Genomic DNA, 17,871 nt, shown 5'->3' on the forward strand with positions numbered 1-17,871 from the left:
GACAGAGCCTTGAGTGACATGGTCTAGTGTGAGGTGTCCCTGCCCATGGCAGCAGGTTGGAACTGGATGATCTTAAGGTCCTTTCCAACCCAAACCATTCTATGGCTCTACTGGTGAGTGTCTTGTAAATGTGTGTGACTCTGGTTCTCTTTGCTTATGGCAGTACCACCAACTTTAACTGACTATTTTCCTGCTAAAAAAAAATATCAGGACTTGTTTTATTAAGTCCTTGTAAATTGAGGTGAAAACTTAAACTCCTCTTGATAAACAGTTTTCTTTGTACACACCTTTGCTTAAATAAGTGATCTCCTGGCACTTGTCATATCACTAGATAACATTTCACTCACATCTGTGATTCAAGAAGGCAAATCAAAATTCTTATCAGGATTTTGATCTCTCACTAGTATTACAGGTGGCTTTTACTGTTTAAAATATATATGGTAGCAATATATAGGAAATTTGCTTGCATTTCACTGGAAATTAGAGATTGCATTTGCTAAATTAAAAAGTTAATAAAAAAATGTAAGTTCTGTACCACCTGAAATCAAGTCTTGCAATTAACCCTGAGCTCTGTATTGCCTTTGTTCGTAACATTAATAATGCTGCCTTCTTGGCTTCTGAAACAATGTGTTGAGGACAATAAGTGCCTATTAGGCGCCGTATGTCCATGAACAAATAATGTGCTTTTAGCAAGAGGGTTTTCATCCTACATTGCATTGCCAGAACCAAAGATCACAGCACCAACAACCACCAGCTCCAACATTAGTAACCCACCGTGGCACAGCGCATCTATGCTGTCAAAGTGCTGCCAGTGAATAACACTGGAATTGGAGGATCTATCTATATATGCCAGTCTAAAAGTTCTTTATGCTTTGTTAGTGGTATCAATTAATCAAAAGTTTGCCATAATAGGTTTTATTTGAGTGATTGTAAGCAATCACTTTATCAACCAGTTGTAGCATCTATTTCTCTTAAAGTGTGTGTGGGGGGGGAAACACAGTCAGTAAACCCTTTTCTTTTGCTAATGCAATAGTGTTAGGCCTTGAAAGAAAACCATAAGTCTAGTTTTGACCATCTACCCAGTAAGATTCCTTTTTAGATGGTAGGTTGTCAAGAGATAAAAACAGTGAATTATGATCTTTTTTTTTCCTCCTCTCACACTATGAAATTTATTCACCCAAATAGTCAAAACTGGCAAACCTGTAGGTAAGTTTGAAGGTGTACCTTGAAGCTATAGATCATATACCTGTGCACAGATGGCTCCCTACGTATGATCATTACCCCAAAGACTTGCAGAGCTCAGGAAAAAGCTAGGATATCTTCAAGGACACCACAAGTCACAACTAGCTCCTAGTATTTGACTGGGATTTTACCTTGCTTAACTGTAGAGTGAATTGCTAGAGAGGGAAGAGACATGCATAATTCCAGATTCTTCATTTTATCCGAGTCCAAAACTGTAGGGATGGTTCTTTAAAAACACTTGGCAAAGGAGAAAGCTTGCTTGTCAGACTCGAGAGCTACTGAAAGTGTTGTTTCTGCAGCCACCTCCTTACAGCTCTTCAGAGTGTGTTAATGTAGGGAAAAATGTAATAGCCTTGGGATGTTCGTCATGGTACTGTTGAAAAAGATTTAGTTACATATTTCATAATTTGATGCCTTGAGATGTTTTTTAAAACTTACATTCATTTTTTATTCTACATATTTTCCACTTTCAAGAGACATTCAAGTAACCTGCTTCTCCACTCCTTGTAACAGTCAACAACCTGTTCATCTTCAGGGATGAGGACAAATCTCTTTGGAGGGAAGGGAGCAGGTCACATTGCATTATAGCTCATAGCTTCCTATGACTGTGAAGTAAAGAATAACCCACTTTTAACCTACTGCAGGCAGCCAAGGTGGGCCCTACAGTTAGAAAGCACTGTGAAACTCTGCTTCAGCTCCCTGGTCTGATTGAAGATCGGAGCTCTTTTGGTGCTCAGGTACCTTAATGCACTTGAGAAGCTGAACCCCCATTCTCTGTCAATGGAAATGACTTATACCTGAAGATAGAGATAAGTGTGGCTGGTGGCACAAGTATGCTTTCATAGGAGGTGTGCTCGCTGTAGTGAAGGTCAGCTCTTAGAAACAAGGCAGTAAATGCCACCCTCAGGCATGACACAAGGGACTATCCTTGAGTGTTGATGTCTGTCACCCAGAATTAAGGAGGAGGGACCCCAGAAGTTGCCTTCCTGTGTATGTACGCATAAGTGAGTCCACACTTTCTTGGAGAGGTGTCCCTTCTGTGTGCAAATGGCTTCTCCCTCCCAAACCCCTTGGTGGAGAACATGCTGGGATAAGGAAGCCCTTGCCATCATCATGCAACACCCAGCTCGGTGCTGCAGCTTGCTGGTATGGGGAGGACTTCACTGGTCTGTGTATTTACATGAAAAAAAAACCAAACTTCTCTATATGTCACATGCTATACGTGCCTTACAAGAAGGGTGGTCCCCTGGCTCAAGAGTAGTGTGCTGAGAGGTATGGGTATGCCACAGATGTCCTGAATCATAGAATAGTTTGAGCTGGAAGGGATCTTCAAGGGTCATCTAGTCCAACCCCTCTGAAATGAGCAGGGACATCTTCAACCTGATCAGAATGACCTTCCCAGGGCAATGTCTGCAACTTCCCATGGCCTCTTTGTTAAAATATGGTGATAAGTGAGCAACAAGGGGTTGGGCAAATGCATCCAAATACATCCACGTACATATATATATAAAAATATAAATAGATACTAATACTCCAGTGTGGAACATGCCACAGCCGGCCTGCCAGATGTAGTTTCTGGAGCACAAGGGCTGGATTACTGCTACCCACCTTCATGGAGAAAGTGATTTGATTCTCTTTTCTGCCCTGGTACCAATCTCTGTAACAGATGCAGGAATGACACGTGTCAGAGAATTCAGCTTTGCTTGAATTTGTCTGAAATTTTAATTGGGTTCCAAAATCACGGGGGAGGGGGAATGTGCAGGTGAGATTTGGCAGATGAACAGACATTGTCACTACACGAAGCCTAACATTTTAGGAAACGAAGCCAAAATTCTGCTTGTTCAGAGGGGAGGTGCAAGAGTTGATGCACTGAGGATTGAGCCCTACAAAACAGGGGTCCTACAGGCAGGACACGTGGGTGAGAGTACTGGCCTTCCTACCAGGATGCTCTATTTTTAGCGCTCTCCCATTTACAGCTCATGTTTAAGCAAGGGGCTTATTTTCAAGGCTAATTTGTCGTTGTGTCTTAACCAGCCCCATTTTCCCAATTAGCTGTCTCCAGCTCCCCAAGCCACAGGAGCTCGGTGGGGGATTGCAGCATGTCTCCTTGCGAAGGGAGGGAAGGGGGGGGGGGGGACGACACACTGCCTGGCTGCCGTTTCCATGCAGTACAGGCAGCGTGATCAGAGCGCTAACACAACAGCCTGTGTAATTACATGTTTCTGGGAAGTGTGTTAGCTCCACAGGGAGCTGAGTCCATTTGGAGAGGAGGAGGAAGAGACTTTTGGTGGTGGGGGGGTATTGTAAGGTGAAAAGGGTCAGCGCGTAACCCAGCTCTTGCTTGAATATGATAAAGGTAATTGCTGTTCTCAAGTGAACGCCGAGTGCTTCCTGGTTCTGGCTCCTCTCACTCATTGCTCATGTCTGTATTATGCAGGCATCTGCTTTCAAAACCAGATGAAGCAGGGCTTTGCAAGAAGAGAGAAGAGATTTGACCCTGTTGGAAGCGGTACGTTGTGATATTTGACATTGTTTCTCGCTAACATCGCCAGGGTAGGCAGGGAGATGCAAAGTCAGGGGCATGGCAGTTTTATGCTACACAGGCATTTGTTTAGTGGAAGAAAGAGTGTGGCAATTAACAGCAATTCATTATAGTCTGCGTGCTGGGGCAGGGGGAGGATGGCTTGGACCTAACCTGTCATGTAGGTGTTTGATACGTGTCCTGCATTGCTTGCTGTGGAGGCATGCACCTGAGCTTTAAATATCCTGCAGTTCCCGATATCTTGCTCCTCCAGCAGGCTCTCCATTTCATTTTCCTCCTCTCTCTAGTGTAAAATTTGGCCTAGCTTAAGCTTCTTTCCCTGGCTGAGAAGGTTATTTCCTTCCCTCCTCTCCTCCCCACCCCCTCATCCATCCTCTCCTCCTCTTGCAAATGCTCTCCGACCCTGATTTGGGGTTTCTCTCCCTGCAGTTAGCTGTGGGCTCTGTGGATGCTTTGCTGTGACGGAGGGCCGAGGGCTGACTGAGTCGTGGGAAGGATTTGTACATAGGAAGAGAGGAGATGGCTGTGCAGCGTGCTCCCGAATCTGCTCTGAGCTTGCTGATGGTGAGTGCTTGCTGAAATCCGTTTGGGAAGGGGGGGTGGGCAAGGGGAGCTGCACCGCACAGATTCAGGGCACCAAATCCATGGGAGGATTTTGTAGGAGCCACCACTTAGCTTTTACAGGTCCCGGGGAACTTTGCAAAGGACTTGTCTGGTGCTTGCACAGAGATGTTCCTCCCATGATGGGTTTTAATGCATCTGGACCAGTGTTTAAAGCAGCATTTTGAAGTCACCTTTCTGGCAGAGCTGGCACTTGTATTCGGGGTTTATCCTGAGCTGTGGTTTATGTTTGTGTTCATTATATCAGTGTCAAATCCTCACATCCTTCTGCTTTCTCCTGCTTTTGCCCTTGCTGATTGTGTGACAACTTAAATGAGGAGAGGGAGAGTTTGATTTCTCTGTGGGTTATGTTGGTAGCTGCAACCAGGTACTCAGATGTTGTACCATTTGGAGTATGGTCCTCTAATGCAGTGAATCGCCATGCAACTAGCTGCAGAGTGTGTCAGACCTGCCACTGGCTGCATACCACAGGGTAATGATTAGTATATATCTGAGCTATTTGCTGCAACATGTTGAGCCACTGACCTACTTCTCAAAGTTCTGCATATTTATAATATTTTAAAGAAGATTATTTAGCAAAACACGTGGCTGAGCCCAGAAACATGCCACTGTCATGCTCCAATTAAAATAAACCCTTGGGGGGGGGGGGGGGGGAATATTAGGGAGTTGTTTAGCTTTACTGATTTATGTTTTATTCCCTTTCTCCTACTCTTGTTGCCATTTTCTATGCAGCAGTATCAGGGGTGTTGGTAACATAAGATCTCTGATGGATATTTTTCTGCCTAGATGTCACTAATGTTTCCACTGGAGAGCTGTTATAAGCAAAGAACACGTGTGCGTGCACGTGTGTGTGTGCGAATGCAGAGATATATATGCATTATGTATGTATTTATATAATTATTATTACTGATCTCTCTGTTGGTTGTATTAGGATATGGTCACTAACACTCACGGACATGATGAGTTTAGTAAAGGGAATGCTGCAGGATAATAGCCTTGTCATGCCTAAGGTTGTTACCAAAGGTCAAGTTGAGGAAAGCAAATTTTATGTATATTACTCAAAATGCTAAACACGCTATTAAGCCTCTGCATGGTTTGTTTTATATTTGCTAGTGACTGACTTGCTGTCTAAGCTCATTTTATTCCCTCTTGCTTACCTCCGGCCTTTCTGCCTTTTTAAATGGCCTCTTCCTATTTCTCTCTCAAAGATAAATTGATGGGTGCCTATCACCCCTGTATCACTGTTTGAGCTGTACATGCTTTTAGTTTTGCTAACCTCTTAATTCTCAAGTTAAACCTCTCCTCCCCCAGTCTCAGTCCTCCTTGAACAGACCTTGTCAAACTTTGGTGTGGTGCCCAAGCCGACCATAATTTTTTGCCTTAAAATGTGGCTTTGTGTGGCTACATGGCCTTGCCCCAGTTGTAATTTTGAGGTGGGTCAGGTGTTTCTACAGCTCTGGCCTGTAATCTGGGTGCCTCAAGTCTCGTCACCTTAGGCACGACCTTGGACAGGGCTGCTGTGGTTTCCAAGAGCCATAAGGATGGACTGGGTTGGGTTGGGGGTCCACAAACAAAGAAGTCTTCGTTTTTGCCCCTGTGGATGGTTGAGATGGTGGGGATGTATTTTGGGGTTGAGAGGACTTGTGTAACTCTCTGGGCTCTGCTTCAGGATGTTCTGGTGCTAGAGGCTGGTTCTGGGTGTGGAAAAAGTGATTTGGTGTGTAAAAGGCTCCTCTTTGAAAACTGCTTCTTTTGCCTTAGATTCTTCTTGGGTTGTGAATCTATTCAGTTAAGTATAGAAACCTCATCCTTTTCCCTCTGCTCTGCCTTGGCTTTGATTGCATGCTTGAGCAGGCTCCCCTTGAATCAATAATAAATTCTTGCATAATGCATCCCACCATAAGCAGCTATAATTGCATCTCTTCTAAAACAGCCACTGTCCAGAGATTAAAGGAATTGATGTCTTCAGGAAGTCTGCAGAAGTAGCTTTTAATACTTTGATGGGCTTTTTCCATTGAGAGGGTTTTGTTGTAGCAATGAGGAATATTTCAGTACTGCATTCCCCCTGCAATAGGATGCAGTATGTGCATCCAACTATCCACTTTTTATGAGAACCAATCAGCAGCAGCATTTGGCAGTGCTGCATCATATTTAATCTGAAAATATCTCCTTCTCAATAGGGTAACTCAAAGCACTTTGTGTTGCAGGTACAGAAACCAAGGTACAGAGTCATTATGTGATTTCCCTGGAACTTTCAGCAGTGAATTGAGTGATCCAAATTGGCAGCTTGCTTATCCCAAATTTCTTTCTTTTCAATTGAGAAAGGTGGACATGTCCAAGTTATGGAGTTTTCTTCCTATAATGGGACTATCTATAGGACATAGGTACCAAGCATCAGTATGCCTCAGTAGCTACAACTGCACATGGGACCTAGTGGATTTCTGGGTGCCTGCTGTGATGACAGCTCACAATGACTTACCTGTGCCTGCTAAATGCTGGCCAGGACGTGGAGCTGACATGGCCTAAAGCAGTTCCCAGACAGCAAGTCAGCGAGGAAGTGCACATTGCTTTTGCAGCCACTGGCACACCAGAAGATCTCATTAAACCTGCAGCCTCATGTGGACATGTCCTGCTTCAGTTTAGTGAAAAAAAAATGACCTTACAACAAACTATCAAAATCGAATCTGTTTTTATTTTGATCTTGTTTTCTAGCCAGCATTACACGCAGGTGTTTAGGTTTGTTTTTCCCCTGCTTTCAGTGATTCTTTCCCCCTTATTTTTAGTCCTAGGCCAGGGAAAGTCTCAATGAAGAACTTAAGCTTATATTTTCCTGACATAAATGTATTATTTCCATACAAAGACTACAATCTGAAATAGAACCGCTGCTTCTCCATTCTGTTAAATGAGTTGTATTACAAATGACTCCGGTCTGTGGAACTCCTGCCTTTATCTTGCTGCATAGATCACAGTAGATGAAGGATGTTGCCTAATTCATTAAAATTTGGGATGAACTGTGCCCAAAGTGGCTCTGCCTGTAGCATTATCAAATCATTTAAACAGAGCTTCCTCAGCTTCGGTGAACCAAGAGGAGGGAGCACCTAAGCATGAAATAGCAAATACCATGTCTTGTTAGGAATGGTAACACCTGCTGTGCTAAGATCATTAACGCTGATGGGAGTAAATGAAATATCAGTAAGATTTTATGCCTCTCTTATTAGCATATTGTAAAATTTTAAAGCTACAGACTTATTGATTGTGCGGATTTTAACAACACAGTAAGTTATGATACTTGGTGTCTCCTGAGACAACATTACTGCATCTCATGAAAACAGATCTTAGGGACTTGACCTTCAAACTACTGTAGGTCATAACACCAACACTAATTAATGTGTGCTAAATGTCAATGGAGGTTCAGGTGAGCAAGGTATACAGCTCAGTGCATACCAATTAATCTACAATGATCTTAAAACAGTAGGGAAGAAGAGCGTGGTTTTCTGTTTCCAGAAAAGCTGGAGCTCCAGCTAGCTCCTCTCACCCCCTCTTATCCAATTGTATGAATGGAGTATTTTCCATATTTACAATCCAGCTTTTCTCTCTGGTCTGTATACATAAATCTTTCCTTGAAGAAATAGCAATTTACCATTTAGAAAACAAGTGCACGTGTAAATTAATGGTAACTACTTGTGTTTGGAGGAGCATCTTTCATTTCATGGGACTGTAAAATTCATTCTTTTGTGTCTGAGTTGCATTCACTGAGGCTGGAATAGTGTCGCATGTGAGATATCTTGAGTGACCTTCACCACATAAGGCTTAGTTATCTCTGTTGTTCAAGAAGGAAAACAGTGCCAACAGCAAATTTGGAGTACTAACTCAGCCCATGGTGTTCACGATGCCCAGGATGACGAGAAATTAGCTATCCAGCCCACTTTGGGGCTGCCAGCCTTGGTGTTTCCTTCTTCTATTGAGTTGAAGGCATTGCAACAGATGTCTAAGGCGCACAACTACAACAGGAAGACATGTGAAAACTGCTGTTTCTAAACCTTAGCATACACAATTGGCATCTGATTGTCGTCCACTGAAAACCCCAGTTTGCTGCTGTGCTTCTAGTCTCCCTTTCCAAGAGGGTTCTCCTGAATCATCCTTCTCCCCTCAAGCTGGAGTCCTCAAAACAAGGTGATTCTTCTTGATCTGATTATTATTCTGAAGCATAGCACTGAACTCTGTAGAATTGCCCTTAAAACACACTCAGATTTGACTGTATCCATACAAAATGCCATGAGGGCCACACTCTGACTGATTGGCTTCTGAGGTGTTGGACTTAACAATGTTCTGGATATTTTATAAACTATTTCACAAATAATTTCATATGTTTGAGTACTAAGTGTTTATGGCCAAAGTCTGCTTTTCTGTTGTGATTTAAACCAGGACAACTTGTGAAGGCAAATTTGGTAACTAAAAAGATACAGGGCTTTTAAGCTCCATTTAGACCTAGGACTGATCCTGCACAACATAATGTTATGTTCTGTCCCACTCAAATCTCTAGGCAGATTGAAGCAGCATTGCTCAGTTTGGAGGATCATATTAAAACCTTTGGGAGCAGCAAGGTTACAGCGGAAGGATGAGGTCATTTTCTGCCTCTTTCATCTCAGGCTTAAATTATCTCTATGTTGACAGTATATGCAAAAGCCCTTGACATTTAAATCTCCTTGCTGCGACCTCATTTGCAGACCACGTTGAACTTGAAGAGAACCTATGCTTAGTACGCTTCTTCCATGAAAACAAACCCCATTCATTCCTTGCCATTGCATGGTGTAGAGGTTAATGCAGCTCTCATCTGATGCTGAAGCAGTGTGACATGTCAGCAGTGCATGACCAATACATGGGTCTGGGCATGAGCAGCATTGCTTGCGAATGAGTAATGCCTTCCAGCAGGAATCAGCTGCATTGCTGACATCTGGTCCACTTCAGCTTCATGCCCAAAATGAAGTCTATGGCAATACTTGAACACTGATTTATGCATCCCTCTCCATGCTCCTTTTGCAAATGTTTCCACTGTGCAGGTGTGTGGGCCTCATCCACAGCCTTCCCAGAAGGTCTGGCCAGGAGATGATAATGCGCTGCGGCATCCGAGGTCACTGGGAAGGAGCTGTGCCAGCAGGAATCTCCCTTCCTCTGTGGCTCTTCCTTCTCCAGCCAGTCAGTAATTTGCTAATGGGCTTTACAAATAGCACTAGCTGAGCTGCGCTGGTTGCTGTCTTAGAGGATGGGACGGGAATAGCAAATTCCAGCTTGGTGCTTTGTGGCTGCTTGCTACTGTGGACTGGGAATTTAACCATTTCTTGTTGATAAGTTCCCCCATAGCATGGAATTCTATATGAAGTTTCCTATATTCCTCCATAAACTATCAGTAAGACTTCAAACACTGTGATTTAATTCAGCTGAATGAGATTAAACACTCCCTGGAATTACTCTTGGCTTCCCTGTGGTGGATGTCACCTTTTACCCATCTGAGCTGCAGGGCTGTGAAATTGTTATCCCTTCGATTCTGCTTCAGTGCATGCCATCAATTTCCCTCTCCTTGTCTCGCTGCATGAGCATGCTGTGGAAGAAGCAGACCATGATGTTTGTGCATCTGAATTCTCCTAATTATTACTACGCTTTAAAGCAGGAATAAGGATAACTGATTTATGACATACATTTTTATTATGAATATGGCTTTTGCAAGCTGCTCATTCTGAGTGACTGACAAAATTATCTCATCAGAGATGTGGCCATTGATTTTTTTCCCCGATGTTCTACAGCATTGCTATTTGTACAAGAGAATTAGTGGGCACTTGAATAAATGATCATTATGATTAATTGGAGTCTTTCTACAATTAGGAGGAAAGTAACATATTAACAGATTGAAAAGATCGCTAAATATGACAACTCCTTTTGACAATATATAAAGAATAATGTCACTCTCACTTTTCAGAAATGAAATGCATTGGAAAGCTCGACTGATATCCCTAAAGCAAAACAAAATGTTAAAAATGCTGTAATTGCCGCAATTTAAATGCAAGGCTGTGAATAGCTACTAATATACAGGAAAAATTCGTAACATTGGGTGCTTGCAGTTTCTCAATTCTTTGCCTTCTAGTTACAAATGTCATATTCCCATAATTACTGTACTCATAGTTTCTCAGCAAGGCAATGATCCAGCCCTCTGACAGGCTAGTGTGGTTCGCACATCAGGGCTCAAAGATGTACAGAAGTCCCACATGGGTCTTTCCTTGGTACATCCCATGAAAAGGCAGGGGTTTGTGATTTGGTGACTATAGGTGCTGTGTTCAGGTGGATGGTTCTGTGGGTGCTTATGGAGTCTTCTAACACCAGCGATGGATGCTTTGTTTCATGTCTTACTGAAAACAGAAGCCACCAGCTGGATGTGGGTCTGTCAGAGGGACTGGACTGAGGTTTGGGCTTTCCTCAGGCAGCATGCTGTCCCTGGCTCTCCATGGCCACCATAAATGCTGCTGAGGATCAGATGCTTCCATCCCTGCCATCACTGGCAGACACCTTGGGTAACCATCTTCCCTGCACCTCTCCAGGAAGATGCATGCATCTTGCCCCAAATGTCTTCATTCTCTCTGCTTTTAAATATCAACAAGCATGGAAACTTGCAGAAGTTTGTTGAAACCAGTCATTTCGCAAACAGGTTTTACTGGCACTGTCAAACTAATCTGAACCCATCATCACCTTCAAGAGAGATGAATTTTCTTGTTTATATGAATTCTTGAGTTGGCCTGATGCTGGAACTCTCAAAACACATAGAGCAAGGTTCCTGCTTGCCTGTTTGAAATGTCATATTGTACTGTATTGGGTAGTCCTACTGAGAGCTCTGTTAGCACGCAATTGTCCAGCAGAGACCAAGTGGTGTTTTCAAAGCCCTACTTGAGAGCCCTCCTAGACAGGAAGAGGTGCACAGAAGTGCCTGTCTGTATTTAATGGAAACAAAACCCATAGTGAATGCCAGAACCTTATTTAGAGGAACGGATCTACACACAAAATCCCATCAGTTTTATGCATCCTTCATGGTATTAAAGCTGATAACCCCCAAATTAAAGCCAGCACCTCCTAATGCTAGTTCTAGTGCCTGGCCTGAGCCTTTCAGGTCTCCAACAAGCTAATGATCATGCTGTAATACCAACAACTGACCAGGAACCATGAGACTTGAGCCCAAGGTGCTTTGTTTTCAGGGCTTGTTGCAAAAGCCTCACTGAAATAATAAAATGCAATGAAGTAAACTGAGAGAACATGAATCTGGGTGCAAAAGTAATCTACCCAGATATTCTTTGCAAGTCAATTAGAGAGATATTGGTAAAAACAGACTATCTCGTTCCCTTTCTATCCTTACCCACCTTTTGCCAATGAAGAGCTGTTCTCTGCAGTGTGTCCTTCACTGTTCTCCCTTCTCTCAATCCATTTACAGCCACCAGAGAGCTGAAAATGGTTTTCAGGGAGGTTTTGCTGGTGCAGAAGCAGAATTCTCACAGAGCTCTGCTCCACAATATTTTCCTATCTGTGGGCAGGTTGTGATAATCCTCGTGTTGCAAGACATTAGGTTTTGGCTCCCCATAATTTGTGTGAAGTTAATGGAGGAGTGCTGTAGAACATATGTTTGGCTTAATATAGGTTCAAGCATTTTTTTTTCTTTTTTTCTTCTTTTTTTTTTGTCTAATATAGTAAAGTAAAATCCAGGACAGCTTCACAGTAAATAAGATTGAAATGTTTTTCATTTTTAATAATATAATGTTAATCGAGCCATAGTGGTCAAAGCACATTGTATTTCATGGTAATTAATTGCTGGCTGTGATAGCTGACTGCATAAAACTATGCCTTGGGCCATTAACCCCAGGTCATTAGTACTCATGGAAATATCTAGTGAAGGTCATTATTACTGCTGCTACATGAGCTATTGTAATAGAAAGAAGTTGGCGTGAGCTTTTCAAAACCCCATTTTCCTTGTCCTGCTCTCATTTCAGAGATCTGTGAACAAAGGCTGTTCCCAATTATTCCACATTTACATTGATTTTCAAGGGATTAGATTTTGGCCACATTCTTAACAACAGAGAGCAATCAATTGAAGTGTGTTTGAGAGGATGATGATCTGGTTTTATGCAGGCAAAAATGTTGGCCTTCCCAAAAGATTGGCACCGGCTCTTACTGGCCATCCAAGGGGCTGGACAACAACTGAGCTAAAACCCAACCAACCTCTGCTGCTGGTTTCTTTAGCAGCAAGGCACTGGACACTGGGTAGGGAAAATGGTTGGTTGTTGATACGTATTGGACCATGTGTTTGTGTCCTGGTATCTCAGGCTTAGATTGAGTTTCCAAGGTTTTGGTGGTGGGACAAAATCACCCCTCTCATGAAAACCAGCCTTTGTTCTAGTTATTCTACTGCCTCAGGAAGGTATTCTGATTTCCAGATCAAGCAGGAGCTATAGGGAGATTTGCTTTTGTGCTGTCCCTCAAACTGCTCTGTAGGTAAGAGTCCCCAGAGCAGCAGGGTAATGTTTCTGTTGAAAATTAGAATTAAAACCTGACAGTTCTAAGGAGGATTAGTTGTTATTTCCTCCCCTGGCAAACCGGTATGGTTGTGAATTCTTTATTTTCTAGTTAGAGACAGTGGTAATGAAGCCAAAAGAATAGCAAAAAACATTTTTTTAGTACCTTCCTTTGTAAAGATATTAATAATAATGCACTTATTAAATACAAATTATAGTGCATTAAATACTATGTTAAACACAGGTTTATGCTGAATCCTATTTTCTCTAATCGCGTTTAAAATATGGCATTTCACATGGACAAATGTCCTTGAATCAGTATTCTGAGACTGCTGGCTTTAATGACATGACAAGATAACACTTCAGCTCTGAACAGACAAAATTGCAGACAGCAGAAGGTACAGTTATGGCACAAGAAAAGGATGGGGAAGCTTTGTAACTTGCTGAAGTTCCTAGAACTGTTGTTTTTCCCCCACTTTGAAATTTTGTATTGGAATCAGTAGTTAAATAGTTTCATATGAAGAGACTTGTATTACCCTATTGATTAATATAAAACCTCAGTTTGTCACCATCCTCATTGCAGTACATAAAGAAAGGATTACTTGTTCAGACACCTCTACGAATGGATTGCTCCTTTTGAATTCTCTTCTTATTCTATGCCTAATATCAGAATCAGACTCTGATGTCTATTTGCAAGAAGGAAAAAGCTAAACCTGCTGCTTAGACTAGTTCCAGCACAAATATTTTTGTATTGTGGGTATATTTTGACTGATTATTTTCACTAAAGTTCTACTTTGGCCAGGCGGTGCTTAGGTCATTTTAGGGGGTTTCTTGGGTTTGGATGCGCCATTTTAATTTGAAGAGCTAAATAAAGAATCATCCATGTGAAATTTGCCTGGGAACTTTGAATCACTGGTAGGAATTAAACCTTAGCTGCACAGTCGAGAGGTGCCTGGTGTCTTTTGAATGCTCCTGTTTGCTTTGTCTCTGTGTAGTGATTTACCTGAGATACCACTTGTAAATACAGATTTTGGTAATTAACTTTCTACATTTCTCCCAAGGAAATGTATTTGTCCTCACATTGCAAATAAAACTGTCTGTTGTGGCTAGCCCTACATGTATTTGTGGAGGAGAAGAGGAAATGAGTGCTATCCACTTGCATGATGAGAAGTAAACTGATGTCGGAGACCTACTGGACATTTTGAGATTTTATGACCATGCAGATGAATGAAAAACCCAGTCTTGTATAAAATGGGATTAAAGAACAAATCCTATTTGAAATCTGCACTGTTTTCCCTGTATAAAAATTGACAATTGTCTTAATTGACAAAGTCTATGCAAACAGAATAATAAAGCGTTATGTCTGAATAAGAGAGCAGTCAGTTTTAATTTTTAATAATCTTTAATGAAGTGAGCGTTCACAACGCTTCTGGTATTGGTGCATTAACACAACTGTCTCTGGGTAGCCAGAGTCATTCTTTCATATGTAGACTAGTGTCAATTGATTTTTCTGTGGTCAGTAGCTATAGTTGAGTCTGTTTAAGCTCCATAAAACTTCCTCCATTGCAGAAAACCACTGATGTCCAAGGGAGAAGGATTTGATATTTCTTCTTTTAGGATCAAGCTGGGAGGAGAGTGTAAATCCATATTATTTCACTTATCTCCACGACATTTCCAATTTCTACAGATGCAATCTGTTCTTTGATCTTCAAACTCTGACAATTTCACACTCTGAGCTGAGTGGTGTGACCCGTACAGTTGCCCAATTGGTTTTCATAAATAAAAGTTTTTACCTAGATCAAGATAATACATACGAGCTGCTGCATATGAGCTGTGAATCTTGGAGATTAGTATTGGTTTACTGGTGGAATATTTATTTCCAAACTGAAATGAATTCTTAGATGAGTCATTGTGCACTTATCCTGCCTTGATAGTTTTAGGTGCTAAAGCCCCTATTTCAATGATGCTGGGGTGAGGAAAATTGTCCATAATGTTTTGGATGTACAATTAAAGTGCCATCTGCCTCTGCGATGCAGCAGATGTATAATTGATATTCACTGCTGATTTGCCACTTGATTTTCTGCAGGCACTGAATGCTGTAACTGTTTATACAGTATGATCCTAAATACCCATGTGAGAATTTTCCTCCTCACGTGTCCCCTACCAGAAGCATCAGTACCATTCCTAATATTTGGAAGGTGGATTCATTAAAAGATAGTTTATAGGTGGATAAACCAAAATCTTATATGAATCCAGTAAGTGAGAAACAGGTTTTCAAAAAAGAGTGCTTATTCCTGTAGAGTCAAGGTTTAATACAGAAAAGCTTCTTGGGAAAACAAAATGCTGATGCCAAACCTGGTTACTTCTGTGCACTGATTTAAATGTAGGATGTAGGTGGGATGAAAGGAAAAAAGTGGTGTTTGTTTTTCCCTCCCAAAAGGTCAAAGGAACTATTTTCTCTAGGGCAAAGAGTATTTAAACCAAAAACACCAGAGCAGTGAGTTCTGGACAGATGGGAAAAGAGTCCTACTATGAGTTTTTTTCTTATGTTGTCATTACATTTAGGAAATTCAATCTCTAGAATTCTGATCAATCAGGAGGTGTTAATTTTGCCCTATGACTGGCTTCTAAGATCCTCCTTCTGCGAATGCTCTAGACCTGAATCTTCTCATGCTGAAATAAGAGCAAATGTGACCAGTAAGTTCAATGGCAGGAGGTCAATGGCTGTATTTTATATTGTTGCCCTTCCTTTTGACAGCAGTGGCTTTCTAGCACATCAGTTAAACTCACGATGAGGCAGCAATGGTTGTGCAGGGCTTAACATTCTGCTTGAAAGAAAAGAAAAACTGGTGGTATAGAATCTGAATCTGGCTTTGTTGCAAGTGATATTTTGAGTAATCATTTCTTGAGCCAGTGCCTAGCTCACAGGAAAAGTCAGCTCTCTGTGCACTCAGAGAAACCAAGGTCCATCTTGTTCAACTTTTTCCCTTTTCATGAGCCATTTCCTGTACATGACACCCACCCTAATCCAAAAGGACCCCTTGTGACTTCCCAAGGCTTGAATCCCTGCTCTCATTTCATGTGTCTAATGACAATAGTCTAAATCATAAGGGCATCGTGGCTGATGTTTACAGCATGTAATTCTGATGAAAGTATAAGCAAAGGACCAAGCAAGGAGCTAAGGATGCTGCAGAAGGAAAGCACAGGAGGTGCAGGGGAGTGTTTGGATGGGGAGATGTTGCCAGATCTAAGGAAACGGAGTGCAGAGCACTACAGATCAGTCTGGTTCAGTTCAAGCTTTCTTTTACATCTCTATTACTGTCTGAAGAAACCCACCAAGTTAGAGAGAAACAGAGACAATGTGGGAGAAGCTGTAAATCTGACTATGTTAATGCTGTTAAATGTCTGAAGTAGGAAGATGTACTGCTTTTCTCAATAAGAGGTTTAGTCACAGGCATGCTGGGTGCTCTGTGATAAACAGAAATCCAGCTACAGCACAATGTATGGTTAATTTTAACTGTGCAGCTTCTTGTTGAGGTCTATCTGGGCTCCGTATCATAGAGAGATGGCAAGATCTGAGGGAAAGAAATTTCACAATGCTGTGTGTTCTCGTTTGTTTTATTATTCTATTTATTTAAATATTTTTATTTTATCTGATTTGTGTAACAAGCTTTTGAATATACCTATTGTATAAAGGTTCATCTTCAGGTTTGGTTTATGCTTACTGAGGTGACCTGCGAGGGGAAGGTTGCATTCTCACAGCACATGTAGTGCATGAGCAGGACATGAATATAGAGGTTCATGAAAAGCCTTTAAAGTTGTTTTGATCCTCTGCAGCACTGCTCAGTTTATTTTGTGTGTTAACAAACTGCGACTTGCGATTCCCATTGAATCCCCAAGAATAGGTGAGCAATCCTAGAGGATTAGACCCTCATTCCTCCAGGCAGTGGGCTGGAAAGACCTCCCTGTGGGAAGAAGTGAGTTTTCTCTCCTCCACATCTCTTCCACTACAGCTCTATTAGATTCAGTTCTGGTTCTGCCAGTCTAAATAAGAAGGCAGCCTCCCCTCAGAGAAGCATTCAAAGCTTCACATAAAGTGTCTTAATTTCTCTCATGCGGTGCTGTTCGCGGCAGCTATGAGCTGCAGCATTTACAAAGGCACCACAGCGAGAGAAACCACAGCAAGGGCTTCCAGAGCACAACATCTGGTGGGGGAGTCTGCCATGAGTAGAAAAAGCATTATGGTATTCCCAGAATCAAATTATCTGAAGGTGTCCTGCTGGTGAGTAGCAAGCACGAGCTCCACTGAGTCCTGAATTGGTGAGTACAGGAGAGGTGGTATTAGATCTTTAAATCCCTTTTTGAGTTAAGTTGGGTTTTGTCAATATTCTCATCTAAAAACAAATACAAAGTGTCTCAAGATACAGGCCATGGCTGAAACAGATTTTATTTTTGCTTCTACACATTACTATTATGTTCCCCAATCCTGGGGACTGTTTCCCATCAAAAGTTTCCTTTAGGAGTGGAAAGGGCTTTTCTGGGAAGCAGAAATCGATGCTCTCTTGTCCTAGGAGCTCTCTTTCTTTCTTAAGAAATAATCTCTTCTAGCTGTGGGGAAAAAAGCTTTCTCAGGACAGAAGCCGAGATAACTGTAGCTGAAAATTAAGCTTGTGGGGAACAATCCTGTGTGATGATCTTTGCCATCCAAGGGATCAGCCCATCGCAGGCAGTAACTGCATCCCATCTGGGATGCAGTAGTTGGCAGGGTGGATGCTGTCCTTCTGCTCTTTATATCTTCTAGCCTGAGTGAGTTTGCTTTACTTTGCAGCAGATAAAATTTAACTCCCAGGTGTCAGGTGAAGAGCAGTAACCTCAGCTGCTTCAACTCTAATGGCTAAGGCATTCTTATCATCCCCTATT

General features: G+C 42.0%; 1 protein-coding gene across 1 annotated transcript in view; it reads left to right on the plus strand.

Annotated features, from left to right (window-relative positions):
• Positions 1–3,569: 3,569 nt before the first annotated feature.
• Positions 3,570–17,871, plus strand: part of FRMD4A (FERM domain containing 4A) — a 380,270-nt gene continuing 365,968 nt past the window's right edge. Inside the window, exons 1-3 of the mRNA XM_057422479.1 lie at positions 3,570–3,598; positions 3,680–3,751; positions 4,214–4,348. Of these exons, the coding sequence (XP_057278462.1) occupies positions 4,304–4,348 (45 nt within the window). The 5' untranslated portion in view covers positions 3,570–3,598; positions 3,680–3,751; positions 4,214–4,303. The remainder of the gene's footprint in view (positions 3,599–3,679; positions 3,752–4,213; positions 4,349–17,871) is intronic.

This window comes from Pezoporus wallicus, unplaced genomic scaffold (genome assembly GCF_028554395.1).
Source record: "Pezoporus wallicus isolate ANWC-B61680 ecotype Strahan unplaced genomic scaffold, APGP_CSIRO_Pwel_v1 contig_3058, whole genome shotgun sequence".
In the NCBI taxonomy this organism is placed as follows: domain Eukaryota; kingdom Metazoa; phylum Chordata; class Aves; order Psittaciformes; family Psittacidae; genus Pezoporus; species Pezoporus wallicus.